Source organism: Dromaius novaehollandiae, chromosome 1 (genome assembly GCF_036370855.1).
Source record: "Dromaius novaehollandiae isolate bDroNov1 chromosome 1, bDroNov1.hap1, whole genome shotgun sequence".
NCBI classification, from domain to species: Eukaryota; Metazoa; Chordata; class Aves; order Casuariiformes; family Dromaiidae; genus Dromaius; species Dromaius novaehollandiae.
The window spans coordinates 30,513,975-30,527,923 of record NC_088098.1 but is presented as its reverse complement, the minus strand read 5'-3'; the positions used below and the strand labels follow the sequence as shown (position 1 = coordinate 30,527,923).

The following is a 13,949-nucleotide window of genomic DNA, read 5'->3' as shown; positions in this document are numbered from 1 at the left end:
ATCTATAACATACATTGCTATATATTGCTGTATATGAGCTGAACAATTAATTGGAAACAAATATATTCATTTTGATTTTCCATTAATTTGTAGACAAAGTTGTGTCTCCTAAGTTTACATTAGTATTCTCAGATGCAAATGATGATGTATTCTTACATTTCAAAACATTTGATCTTAGTGCACTTTTTTACATTTTCAAATATTCCTAACTAGTTTCACTGCTGCCTTGAAGAAAAATCATGCAGATGATGAACTATTCCCCTGTGTAAAAAGCAACCATCAGTGATATTTCTATTTGAGGCATCAGTCACCAAAGAGAAAAACATGCCCTTTTCAGCAAACTCTTCAACTGTTTTCTCAATCAAAAGAGGATGCAATACATTGCTGGCAATATAGAATGGCTTTCGTTACCAACATGCCTCATTTTAGCCATAGGCAAATCATGGAATGTAACACTAATTTGTGATGTCAAATTAGTATGAATGACTATGGATATTTTAGTACACTGTTGTTCTTTCTGCAGCACCCATGCTATCATTTTCTGTACTTTCATATTTCTCTACAACAAAATATTTCCAGAGTTTTGCTCTTAGAAGTACAGTAAAATTATTTTTACGATCTGCTCCATTTATAAGATGTTTTCCATCTGACAGTAAGCTGCAGCCACTGAAGGATCTTCCTAAGATCCTTGTAGCAGTTACTGTTCACTTTCCTGATCCATGCCAAGTGACCTTATAACGCGTTTGGACAAAGAAGCAGCCTTATCTTTTCAAAGGCTGTGCCGGGGTGCACCTGCACCCGGGCATAGAGCGTTACCATGACAATCAACAATCACTGTCATGGCCACCCTCCACTTTAGGTCACGATCATTCCCTTCTGAGGGAAAAAAACCCAGATGCTGTGCATCATACTGCCAGAATGTAATTCATGGCCAATATAAAGCATAAAGTCATCCCTAGACAGCAAAAGATTGAATTTACTGGAGACTGTAAGCTGCAGTTACCTTCAGTAGCCTAAATCTATTCTGGAAATACATTTTAAGTGCACATTTATACATTTCAGTGATAGCTGAAATCGCTTTTGTACACAGCTTGTTAAATACCCTTTTGTTTTAAGGGTGATGCAGGGCCCAGCTGCGGGTTCAGACCTGGGAGTTGATGCCTGGGCGGCAGCACTGACTGCAGGCCCGGGGCCGTCCGGCAGGCCCGGGCCCACTCCCAGCGCGCCCTGCCTTCAGCCGCAGCCCCGCTCCGCCAGCGCCAGCCCCTTCCCCACTGCTGTGTGCGGCTCCTCCGAGCCCCCGGCATGTGGGCTCCCCTCCGCTCTGACCCCTCCGAGCCCGCGTCCGCCTCGCCAGGGCCCTGAGCAGCAGGATGACCCACAATGCAGTCGTCTCTCTTCCCACCTAAGGAAACACCTGTGCAGCTCAAGTCCAGAGCATCTCTAAACATTTTAGCACCAGCATCTCTCCTGGCGTCATTGATCCTGGGCCGGAAGAAGCAGGAAGCGGCAGAGGAGAGACACCGGGACGGTCCTGGGCCGGACGCAGAAAGCAGCCCGGACTGCTCTGCCAGCACCATGGGACACCCTTACCCCGTCCTGCAGCCCTGAAGGATACCAGGCCCTGGCTGCTCCGACCTTTCCTGCAAGCCCTCGCCCTTCCCTCATCCTCACCCTCACCCTCTCCGTTTTCCCTCTCCCTTCCTTCATCCTCACCCCCTCCATTTCCCTCTCCCTCACCCCGTCCCTTTTCCTCCGCCCTACTCCCGACCTTGCCCCCTCCCTTTCGCCGCCGCCATTTCCCCCCCCTCGCCCTGCGCAGCCCCTCGCGGCGCCGCCGCCGGCCCGCGGGGCGCCCTCCCGTCTGCCCGTGGGGCGGCCTCCCGTGGCAGCGCGCGGCGCAGCAGCGCCGGGGGCCGCGGGGCCGCTCGCCCCGGCCGCCGGGCCCAGCCCCCGGCGTCTGAGGGCCCGCCGGCCGCGGAGGCCGTGCAGGGGAGGCGGGCTGCGGCGCTGCTGCTGCGGTCCGGCTGGGACCCTCGCGCCTCCGGAGGGAGCCCGGGGCCAGCAGCTGCCCCACAGAGGGGCCGCGGCCTGGGCCTCGCCACCCTGCCGAGGAGGGGAAGGGTCGGCACCCGCTTGGGCCCCGGCTGGGAGCAGCTCCCCTCTCCCTCAACCCTCTTCCCTCTTCTTCTTCTCCTCCCCCCTTCCCGTCCCTCTGCCCCACCTGCGCCTGGGCCTGCCATGGCCGGGGCGCGATTGCGGCCCTCTCGCCAGTCCCCTCCTTTCGTTTGACTCTTTGGCCTGTGTCAGAGAAGCCTTGTGAAAGAAGAAGCCTTGTGAAAGATTAGGCAGTGTATATGCTCTTTCTCCAAAAGACTCAGTCGGATCAAAGTAACAGAAACACTTCTTTATAGAGCTGACACTGTGGTACCCAACTCTTCCTCTGCAAGAGCTGCTCCCCACACACCTCTTCCAGTGACTGCCTTTTGCATGAACAACCTTCCCATATTGTTAGCTTTTGCTTCAGATGTGTGTTGCTTATTACTTCTTCTAAGCAACACCTCCTTTGCTGGAAAGTGTAGGGATGATAACCTAGCACCTTCCCCCACGTAATTAATGCACATTTTCCCAGTTCCGGCCTTTCGGAGACAGGAATAATCCCCCACCGATACCGGGTACACATGCTGGGCACAGCACATTACAGTGCCCATGTACTGTGGGGTTGTGGCTACACTAGGTGGCACTATAAATGTTCTGTACTCATCTGCGGATACAATATTTTTAATGACCAGTTTTCATACTTACCTCAGGTAAAGCAGGACATGGATCTGATACCTGTGAATTGTGTTCAAGGTCAGATTATGCAGCTGACAGAAATGAATGCTGTAAATAATCATTAATTGCTATTAAATCTTCTGTGATTGTGGACAGATGTAGACAGAGTAGATGCCCCTCTCTGGTTCTGTGTAGCCATTTGCCCAGAGGAGACCTTCCTTCATTTGAATCATTGGGAGATGTGTTTAGTTTCCAGAATTTCTTCATAATTTGCATTATTAATGCTGATATTTGGTTATTTGTATGTAGTACCTTACTGTCTAAGAAATTACAGCTGGTAACTTCTTTAGGGCAGGAACCATGTAGTCCAGTGCATTTCTACCATACCTGGCACAACAGGGACCAGATATGAATTGTGAACACAGCTTCTGGCTGAAAAAGTACATCTATTAGACAGGATGATAGAAATGGATGTAAGTGAAAAAGGTGTTGCTTTGTTCTTCCTCTGTTCTGCATAAAGGTTTATTTGAAAAGCTTTCCTGTTCTTTCTCAAGCGCAAATCCAGTGTCAATATTAAATAATCATCAGCAATTTTACTCTCCATTCTTGGCAACCTGAGCTCCAGCAGCTGTCCACAATCATTAAGAAGAGTAGAAGAGGCCAGAAAAGAGCATTAATAGACCAGACTTGCTTGTACTATCCCATCAACTACACAATGCAGAACAAGGAAAGACAAGAGGCAGATGAAGGTGAGGGTACAGGAAGTCAAATGGCTGCTGTGGACCCTGCAAAAAGGAGAAAATCAAACCACATGGCCAGATAAACTACACACCAGTACTCTAACTTACTTCCTCTTGCTTTAAGCACTGGTGCACCTACACTGCTTGAACATGCTCCTTTCCTAATTTTGAAATGAAAATTTAGCAAGTAGCACAATTTACATTTATGCTACTGCAAATAAGAACTTTTCTACTTATCTGAATGTTCATGTGTGGAAAAAATGCTGGCTGAACTGTTGAGTGTTTGCAGTTCGGCTTGAAAAAGTAACTGCCTATGCTTTGGATGAGATTTTGGGAGCTAAGACATAACTCAGAAAGTTCTCCTGTTCTGAGTCATCTCTTCAAGTTTCTTAAGTTTCCTCGCAATAAATGCGTAGCTGCATTCCTACCCTGCCCTCAGGCTTGCAAATGTAAATGAAAACACCATGGGGAAAATTTTCAGTAGTCTAGTATATGCAGGACTGTCAGGGATCAAATAATCAAGAGTATTAAAAATAAATCCATGTCGATTATAAATGTTCATTTAGAATCTGAATGCAAGGATGTTTGCAGATGATACAATACTGGCAGGAGTGGCTGATACACCACAGGACTGGGCTGCCATTCAGATGGACCTCCACAAGCTGGAGAAATGGGCAGAGGGGAGCCTCATGGAGTCCAACAAAGGGAAATGCAAAATCCTGCACCTGAGGAGGAATAACCCCACACACCAGTAAATGCTGGTGGCCAACCAGCTGGAGAGCAGCTTTGCAGAGAAGGCCCTGGATATCCTGGTGGACAATTTGAATGTGGGCCAGCAATGTGCCCAAAGGGGGCCACTGATATCCTGGCCTGCATTAGGAAGAGCATTGCCAGATGGCTTAGAGAGGTGATCTTTCCCCTCTCCTCAGCCCTGGTGAGGCCACATCTGAAGCGCTGGGTCCAGTTCTGGATTCCCCAGTACAAGACATGGAGCTACTGGAGCTAGTCCAGCAAAGTGCTACTATGATGATGAAGGTACTGGAGCATCTCTCATATGAGCAGAGCCTGAGAGAGCTGGGACTGTTCAGCCTGGAGAAGGCTCAGGGGGATCTTACCAGTGCATTTAAATATCTGAAGGGAAGGTGTAATGAGGATGGGGCCAGACTCTTCAGTGGTGCCCAGTGACAGGATGAGAGGCAACAGGCACAAACTGATACACAGGAAATTCCACTTGAACATAAGAAAACACTTTTTCACTGTGAGAGTGGTTGAGCACTGGCACAGGTTGCTCAGAGAGGTTGTGGAGTCTCCATCCTCAGAGATACTCAAAAGGTGTCTGGACACAGACCTGGGCAACATGCTGTAGGTAACCCTGCTTGAGCAGGGGGTTTGGACTAGAAAATCTCCAGAGGTACCTGCAAACCCACACTATTCTGCAATTCTGTGTTGTCCTATTGTCCTAAAAACAGCAGTAAGCACCACCCCACTGGGAAAACGTAATTGTTAAAAAATCCTTGACAGATTTCAGATTCTTTTTGCTATAGCATTTATGTCATCATTACTGTACAACCCAAGCCCTGTGTCAGGATGTGCTATGGGAAACAGAGACTTATTGCTGCATCAGCCATACTCAACCCTAAAAATTGAAGTGGTATTTAGACCAGAATTCTGATTCACCTTTCATATAGAAACTTTTTCTTTAAGAGTTTCCAGTGAAATCAGTGATGCTATTACAGGTATAAAAGAACATTCAACACAAATAGAAGTACTAAAATCCAGATCTTATGGGATGCATGTGAAAGCCTGTAGAAATCAGTAAAAAGCATGACATGAACATAAAGAAAATCTACCCCAGGGCCTGCAGTTACATGAACTGATCAACAGCAATACCATTTCTCAGTGTTAGGCAATATTCTGTAGGCAATAAATAGGGCAAAAAACTACGTTAACACAAAAAATATTTTATTTATAGTATAGAGGTGTATTTTTACCAAGGTTTAACAAACTGAATTTCACTTTCAACTATGTGCATATCTAAATGGTGTAAACCAGCCATACTGTAGTTTGTCATAGTGTAATATGCAAGGATACTGATTTATCTACTGGTAGAGTACTCTGTTTTATCTGGTGTATTTATCCACATGCACACATTATGCTTTATTTAATATTTCAACTGTATAGGTTAACAGTGTGAAGTAGCTGCCAAAGCATTTCAAAACCACTTCCCTATTAATTTATAATTACTGTAAATGTGATAGTTTATAAATTGTATTTTTCTATTTTTACAAACAACATGTAATGCCGCTCCTGAAGACCCCCTGTCAAGAGATGAAAGCTCAACAACTATTTTCTGGCATAATTCTACATTTAAGAATTCTTAAGTAGCTTTGTACTTTATTGGAGTCTCTCCTGAAACAATGAATAAAGTCAGAGTCACTCATCAGGTTTGCTTCATTACTAATGGATAAACCAGCTGCTTCAGATGATGCCATTCCATTTAATGAATTGCTGATGATCCCCATTGACTGCATCTGTATTGAAAACAGGAAAACTGTACATGGTGTTTTATGAGTATAAACCAGTTTGACAAATAACTATACATAGGAGAAAAAAGCATATATATCTTTAAAATACTAGTGCTGAAGTCAACTGATGCATCACTATGTTAGGCTGTTCTATTCTGGACTTTTCATGTACCTACTGAGGATGTGTAAAGCTCCTTACAGAGACATAACATTGCATTTTCTTTGAACAGTTGCCTACACAATCTGAAGACTAGCCTGAAATGATCTGATATGCTAGTAACGCAAGAATATTGGCCTCACATTCATGAACATAAAGCCATTTGAATTTAACTAGGAATCACTGTTTGATAATAGTTATTTCCTTTCAAATACAGCAAATCAGTCTCTAGACTCGCAGCCATTTATTTTAATGAGTTCTGTCAAGGGAAGTTTCTAACGTGAGCATTTGCCAGTGATGTTTAACCTGGTGAAATCTAGAGACTGTTACCACCTCTCAAGAGTGCCGGCTTCACAATAGGATCAAGCTTAGAATTGATGTCTTACAGCAAAATACAGCTGCAAAATACTGGAATGCAGATTGCTCCTACTTGATGTTGTTTGCTTCAGTTTTTTTAATTACATTTCTACTGTGTGGCATGTCCATACTACATATAGGTCAAAAGGGACAAACAAGCCAAAGTTCAGAGAGCCTTCCTTTTTAGTAATGCCTCAAACGGTATTTTAGGGAAAAAAACAAAAACAAAAAACCACAACAGAATAAATATACCATAAGCATATAGTTAGTTTAGAATTTTACGACTGGCTTGAGCTATAGAATGAAGCAAACAAAGGTCAACCTCAGCTGATGCTATTGTTTCTTGAAGAACTTATCCATAAAATTGTTGCTGTAGGAAAGAGCTCTTTGCAGCAGACAGTTATACATGAACTAGTTGGAACGCAAATCAGAAAAACTGAAAGCAATAAATATTTGTCATAGTCTACCCACATCTCCTTTACTGTCCTAGAGAGGTAAGTCCATACTGGCTCATCTATGAAGCTGTAAATGGTCCTACTCTTTGTACTCTCATATTTCATATCAATAAAATACTGATGTGATCCACATTTCTGTCACTCCATAAACTAAGTCACAGCCTGTGGCTGAAAAGCTACTGGATCTGTAACAGAGTCCACTATATTTTGCTAGCATGACTTTTTGTCTTGGACTCAAGGAACATGAAAGAATGGAAGAATATTGTTACTTTACTAAAGTACTTTTCAAATGGATTGGCAGTGTTAAGCAATTTGAATAAGAGCTGTCAGGCTTAAGTTGCTGAATCAGAGCCTCAGTTCATATTCAGGTTACAGCCTAAGTGAGAGCAGACATTAGCCACTAGAAGTCACTGATGCCACAATATCATGACTGATATATATAGAAGCTACATTGAAAATCTTGCCTTTTCTGTTACTTTCTCAACTCCAGTCTTCAGCTCATGTACCATATTGCTGATTTGCTTAGCTTTGCTAAGGCTGTCATCAGATAACTCTTGATGGTGCTCCATATGCTGATTAAAGTGAGAAAGTGGTTCTTTCCAGGCTTGCAAAAGTCTCAGTATCAAGTGTGTTAGTTCTTCTCTCTTATAAATTAAAATAAAGATTTTTCTGTTAGTTCGCAGGTCTGGACAGTCTCACTGAAATCTGGGCAGGCTTAAGATTTGTCTGTCACTGCAATTCAGTGGTTGTCAAATATTCAGAACTTGAGGGGCACTCCGTGTCTGGTTATTTGCCTAGATATAAGAAAGGAAACACCAGATTTTTACACGACTTCCTTCTCAACTTTCTTAGATTCCCAGACTCTGTAATACCTAAAACTGTGGAATACAGCATTAGCAAAATGGTGGCACTCCTGTTAGAGTTATTTTCTACTGAAGAAGCTTTCAGTAATTCCTGGGTATCTCATAAACCCAAGAAACCTCATCTAGACTTTTAAGTTTATTGATTTGGAAGTGCAGATATTTCCTCACACCTACAGTGGTTATAGCTATGTCAGTTAAACACCCATTGCAGACACTTCTAAAAGTGTCTGGTGGTTAGGGTGGTTGCTTCTCCAGGAGAAACTAAATGGCCATAAGAACTCTCTTGCAGGGTAAGTTCAGAAATAAGGTTGAACGGTTAAACCTTTCTAAAGCAGGAAAGGTCTCATTTCCCATTACACTTCAAGGCGAGTTTCTAAACATCTTGGGCAAAATCATTCGTACCATCACAGCTGAAGAGCAAGGTGACAAAAGAATAACATTTGTCTAAGTTTGTCTCCTCCTAGAGGCAAAGACTTCTGTCGCTGTATCCTCAGCCTTGCAATCTCTGCTTTTCCTCTGTCTAAAGAAACTCTTACTGCTTTTCTCTAAACTGATTTGGGATTTTCCCTTTGACATGACATGTCTAAAGCAATCTGCTGTTTTTTCCCTTACCTAATTACAAATTCAAAGAGATAATGACTGTTGTGTTTTTTTCTCCTGATTGCTTTTTATAGCTTGCAATGGAATTGATTAATCAAACCTACCTGTCACATTTGCATGGGGACTGCTACAACAAAATCAAGGGAATGCCTGTCTGTCACTGGCATGAAACACTAGGGCAACTATCGTAATGAATTTGAATTACGGACTTTTAGCCGTATTTATCTTTTTAAATGGAACAAAATGGTGATTCATTACGCAGCATCCCTGACCTGCCGCTGCTTGGGGCAACACTTGGAGCTTCTTCACTCCAAACCAGAGACGTAACACCAGCACTGCCCCCCTTTTCGGGCGAGCCGTCTGGGGGTCAGCTGGTGTGCGTCTGGGGGGTGGGGGGTAACATTTTCGCCTTTCCTCGGCTAGGGGCAGGGCAGGGGGGTCCGAGCCCCCCGGAGGGCCCCCGCCCGCCCCTTCGCCGGCCTTACCGGGAGGTTTTGGGCCAGCTCCTTGCCTTTGGGGGTCGCCATCCGGGACGTGTGGCACTTCCGCGCGGGCCGCCCCAGCTCGTTCCCACGGGGAGGAAAGTACTTCTCCTGCGGGGGAAGAAAGCCTAGAGACGCCCCGGCCGCAGCCCCCGCTGCCTCCCGGCGGGGCGCCGCCCCGGCGGCGGAGCGGGGCCGTGGGGCACTCACCAGCTCGGCGTGGATCCTGCCCGAGTGCCGGATCACGCGGTCGAAGAGGTCGGACACGGTGAGGAGGCGGCAGCCGGTGTCCCCGGGCGGGCAGGGGGCCCGCGGCGCCGCCGCCCCCGCCAGCAGCCACAGCAGCGCCAGCGACGCGGCGGCACCTGCGCGAGCGCGGCGCGTCCAGGGGCCGCCCGCCGGGGCCCCCCAGACCCCCCGCCCCCCCGGACCCGGACCCGGACCCGGACCCGGACCCGGACCCGGACCCGGACCCGGACCCGGACCCGGACCCGGACCCGCCTCAGCTGCGCGCCGCGCTGCCCGAGCGCGGGGCATGGCGGTGCCGGACGCGGCGGCTGCGCCGCGCTTCCCCCGCGCCCCGGCCTATATAACCCGCGGTGGGGACGGGGCGGCGGGGCCCGCCCCACTCGCCGTGCGCGGCCCGCGGCCGCCCTCGGCAAACCGCGCGCAGCCCGCTCCGCCGCCGCGGGGGCACCAGCCTCCCCCTGCCCTGCCCTGCCCTCCCCCTGCACCAGCCTCCCCCAACCCCGACAACCCCCAGCTTCCCCCTGCCCCCCGACCTCCCTCTGCCCCGACGGCCCCCAACCTTCCCCTGCCCCAACCTTCCCCTGCCCCAATGGCCCCCAACCTCCCCTTGCCCCGACTTGCCCTGCCCCGACTGCCCTAACCTCCCCCCGCCCTGACCTGCCCCCGCACCAGCCTCCCCCCACCCCAACAACCCCCAACCACCCCCGCACCGACCTCCCTCTGCACCAGCCTCCCCCCTGCCCTGACAGCCCCCAAACCTTTCCTTGAACTGACCCGTACTTCCCCCCCACCACTGCTTGTCCCCAACCTCCCTTCCCAGCAACATCCCTCCTCCCACCTCCCCTCACACCAAGGGCCCCCAAACCCTCCCTCACACTGATAGCCCCTCCCCAAACTCCCCCCCCGCCTCCCCTCACACCAGTAGTCCCCTCGCACTGACGGTCCCCTTGCACGACTGTCCCCTGCCTCCTGGTCCACGTGCTGGTCCCAGTAGGGATGTGTTTTCTGGGCTGTGCCTGGTCTGCAGGTGCACACTGTGCTCGCCGTGTGCCTGGGTGCTCCAGAGGGACGTCACGGACCCACAGGCACACCCAGCTCTGCGAGCGGGCTCCCGCTGCCGGGCGAGGTGAGGGCCCTTGCTGGTGTCAACCAGGGGCTGGCACGCTACTTGTCCTGGGCAGGAGGTGACAGCTCCTCAGCCCACAGAGGGACAGCCTGGTCAGACCTCTGCCATCATGCTACTGCTGTGGTGCTGAGACAGCAATGTTGTGAGAACAGGGAAAAACTGGCTGTTGTCAGTGATAACCGAAGGTGTATGATAAGGACAGCAACGAGACAACCTCACAAGGTAGCAGAGGGGCATGGCCTGATGGCATATGATGAATGGTCTGCTATAATCAGATGTTTAAGATCAGATTGGCTTTCCCTGCTCCCTTGCTGCTGGTCAGAGGTACCACTGAAGGCCCAATAGCTGGCAACTGCATGTTTCGTGGTGTAAATATGCCTGATGACAGGAGACAGTGTAGCTCATTGGGCTAAAAAGTTAAGGGATTAATGTGGCAAAGCACTTACAGCAGGATTTGCAAATGGATGCCGGTCCTACGGCCTCAGTTGTTGTCCTTAATTTCTGTGTGAGACACTGGGCAGCCCTGCAAGGAGAGCTGGGATGTGTCATGAGGCTCACAGTTGCTGTCATGTCAAACTGGGAGCTGCTTCAGGCTGACCAAAGGGGATGCGGAGCAGAACCCCTTACTGCTCTGTTTTCTGGGTTTTGGCACCTTACCCCTTAGAAATCTAAGGGGTACAGTTCAGGGTTTAGGAGCACTGAAATCAGTCACCATCTCTCTGGGCAGTCGGGCTGAATCTGGCCACGAGACTGCCGTAGCTGCTGGCTGTTACGACATGGGGGAAGGGTCAGCTCTGCCCTTCTTGTTGAAGATGTTTCACTGCAAAGAGTGTAGTCTGCTTAGAAATGAGGATATGTTTCAGATGAAGTTATCACTGAAGACAGTTTATGTCCTCATGTGACTACAACAGCCACTATAGTAGAGTCATGTATCTGTTTTCCAGCCCCTGAATCCTGATTTACTTTATGGAAAATGGAATAACCATACCTCCTCCAGAATGAAGAATAACGTCCCCCTCCCCTACATTATAGGGATAGCTTGGTGATCAGGACACCCTCTTTGGAAGTGGGAGATGTGAGTTTGACTAGCTTTCAGCCAAGGAAGAATTGACCTTGGTCACTTATATTCTGTGTAGATGCTAAAAAACTTGTAGAAAATGAGTAGAAGCAGCCAAATCTTAAAAGTCATTGTCATCTGCCACTGCATTCTGCATGCAGTTTCCAAGAACTGTTTATTTTGAAAATGTAAACTTCTCCAAGGAGATGAGTATCAGTTTCTGGACTCTGAGTAGGTGTGTGCATGGCTATTAACTGAGCTCCAAGTCCTGTCAAAGCTGACACATTTGGGGACTTGCACAGACACCAGACTTTGAGAGGTGAAGACCTTTAGTGCTGAGAACTAGAATACCAGGAGAAGTAACTGCCTGTAGGGGCCACCATTCAGCTGGTTATGCACTCTGCCTGGGTTCTGTTTTCCATGTTTGCATCCTTTTAGGGATTTGGCTCTTTGTTAACAAGATAGATTTTTAGGTCAAATAGAAGATTTAAATTTCTTTTTGCCTAAAGAAAGGTTGAAAAGATAGCACAGGAGAAGGAACATTCACATGTTTTTCTCACGCAGTCTGTGTTGCTTTCATTCATACAGCCTTCTCAAAGGAAGGTTATTTCTCTCTGAGAGATACCTTCAAATCTTGGGTCATTCCCAAGACTTGTCTTTGCCATCGTGCACTGAGTTAGCTAAATTTGACTCCAAATCTCCTGCCCAGATTTACGTTTTTCTTGACTCCTTTTAATCAGTATAAGTAAATATCAGAAAACTCACTCCTGGAGTAGTCTACATGCCCCTGAGCCTGCGCTGGCAATGCAGCTTAGCCACCCATTCAAACCAATATATCTCTGAACCCAACAGACCAAACTCATTTCTCCAAAGACACTTATAAATGTCATAATTCATGGGTCCATAAGATATTTCTTATGCATCATTTTTTGGAATTCCTAAATTTAGTTTTTAAAGCAGTGCATTAAGATCTGCTTAATGGTCTACACTATTCAGTAGAGATTGTTCTAATTTTCTTACCTCTGCTGTTTCTCAAATGAATAAAACTGAATGCCATTAATTTTAGTGGTTAGAGTTAGTGAGAGCTGCCGGTTCTTAATGGGGATCATACAGTAAGCCTTTGCAGTAGCCATGAGCTCTTTGGTAGCTGATAAAATACTGCTGGCTTGGAATATTAGCATCTAGTAACCACCAGAAAATGAACAATCATGCATATGACAGGATCTGAATAGCATTGGTAGCATTGATATGGGAAGCTCGTGTATCAATGGCTTGTTTTTACTGGCTAAAAAACTTCTTTTTCTCTAGGTTTGCAGTGGCATGGAGAAATCCTGACATATATAAATCTTACTCTGGAAGAGGTTTCTTAAAGTGTTAAGAGAATTTCTGAGCTTTGGAGGAGATGTACTTGCACTAAGGAAAAGTGTAAATGAATTGCACAGCAAAAAAATGCAGTACAATTTAGAGGAAAGAGTCCATAGTAAATGATGAAGTTTCATTAAATCCAGTTCCTAAAATGATGTTTTCTTAACCAATGATATATCAATGTTTTTAAAAAATGTATTTTTCTTCTGACTCTTCACCGATTCCTTATTAAGTTTGTAGATGACACCAAACTGGAAGAAGTCACTTGCATTTTAGAATTCAACATGATCTTGACAAATTACAGAAATGGCCTGGAAGAAGTAGGATACAGTTCAGGAAAGAAAAATGCAAATGACTATACTTAGACAGGAACAAACAACTGCCCAAATACAGAGCTAGGCAGCAGTTGCACAGAAGGGGATCAGGGCTTATAAGATATAACATGCTGAATGTAAATCAGCAGTATCTTACTGTTGCTTTGCATTATTTATTTATTCATTTGTTTTGCAAACTGGGGTGTGTACTTTGAAACGTTGTCTGTAAGACATGTACAGTAGGTCCTCTGACATACCTTGCACTGGTAAGACCTCAGCTACAATACTATGTTCAGTGTTGGGCATCACACTTCAATAAAGATATAAGCCAAATGGAAAGAGCCCTGAGGAGAACAAGAGTGATCAAAGGTTAAAAAGAAAACATGGACTACAAGGAAAGACTGAAGGAAGCAGGGTTGTTTACTCTGTAGCACGGAAAGATGAGGCGAGATACAGTTTTCAAATATGCAGAAGGTAGCAGCAAAGAGGAAGAGAATCAATTATTCACCACATTCATTACAGATACAAGATATAATGAGATTAAACTGCAATAAGGGAGATTTAAATTAGACATTAGAAGAAACTTCTTAATGTTTAGGAGAGTTAAGGACTGGAACAGATTGCTCAGGGATGCTGTGAAATGTCCATCATTATCTAACCTTTCTTTAAAAACTTTCAGACAATTTTCAGACTGCCAGCAATAGGCTTCATCCTGCCACGGGCAGGAGGGCGAGCAGGAACATCTGATCTCCCCTCTTCCAGCCTACTGCAGTTCTCTAATGCAAGGCCAGCTGGATTTCATTATACATTTAAAATCCCTCCTAAAGTTACAGCACAAAGGAGTAAAAGGTGAAATGAAAAGATTTGTATCAACCAAATACTGT

General features: G+C 46.6%; 1 protein-coding gene across 1 annotated transcript; it reads right to left on the bottom strand.

The window, feature by feature from the left end:
* Positions 1-5,462: 5,462 nt before the first annotated feature.
* On the bottom strand, positions 5,463-9,491 carry LOC112983055 (prolactin-like). Its single transcript, XM_026099896.2, has 4 exons — positions 9,165-9,491; positions 8,958-9,065; positions 7,474-7,653; positions 5,463-6,046 (listed from the first exon to the last, which is right to left on the bottom strand). The coding sequence occupies exons 1-4, from the start codon at positions 9,489-9,491 to the stop codon at positions 5,852-5,854; spliced, it is 810 nt and encodes a 269-aa protein (XP_025955681.2). The 3' UTR covers positions 5,463-5,851.
* Between the last annotated feature and the right edge of the window lie 4,458 nt (positions 9,492-13,949).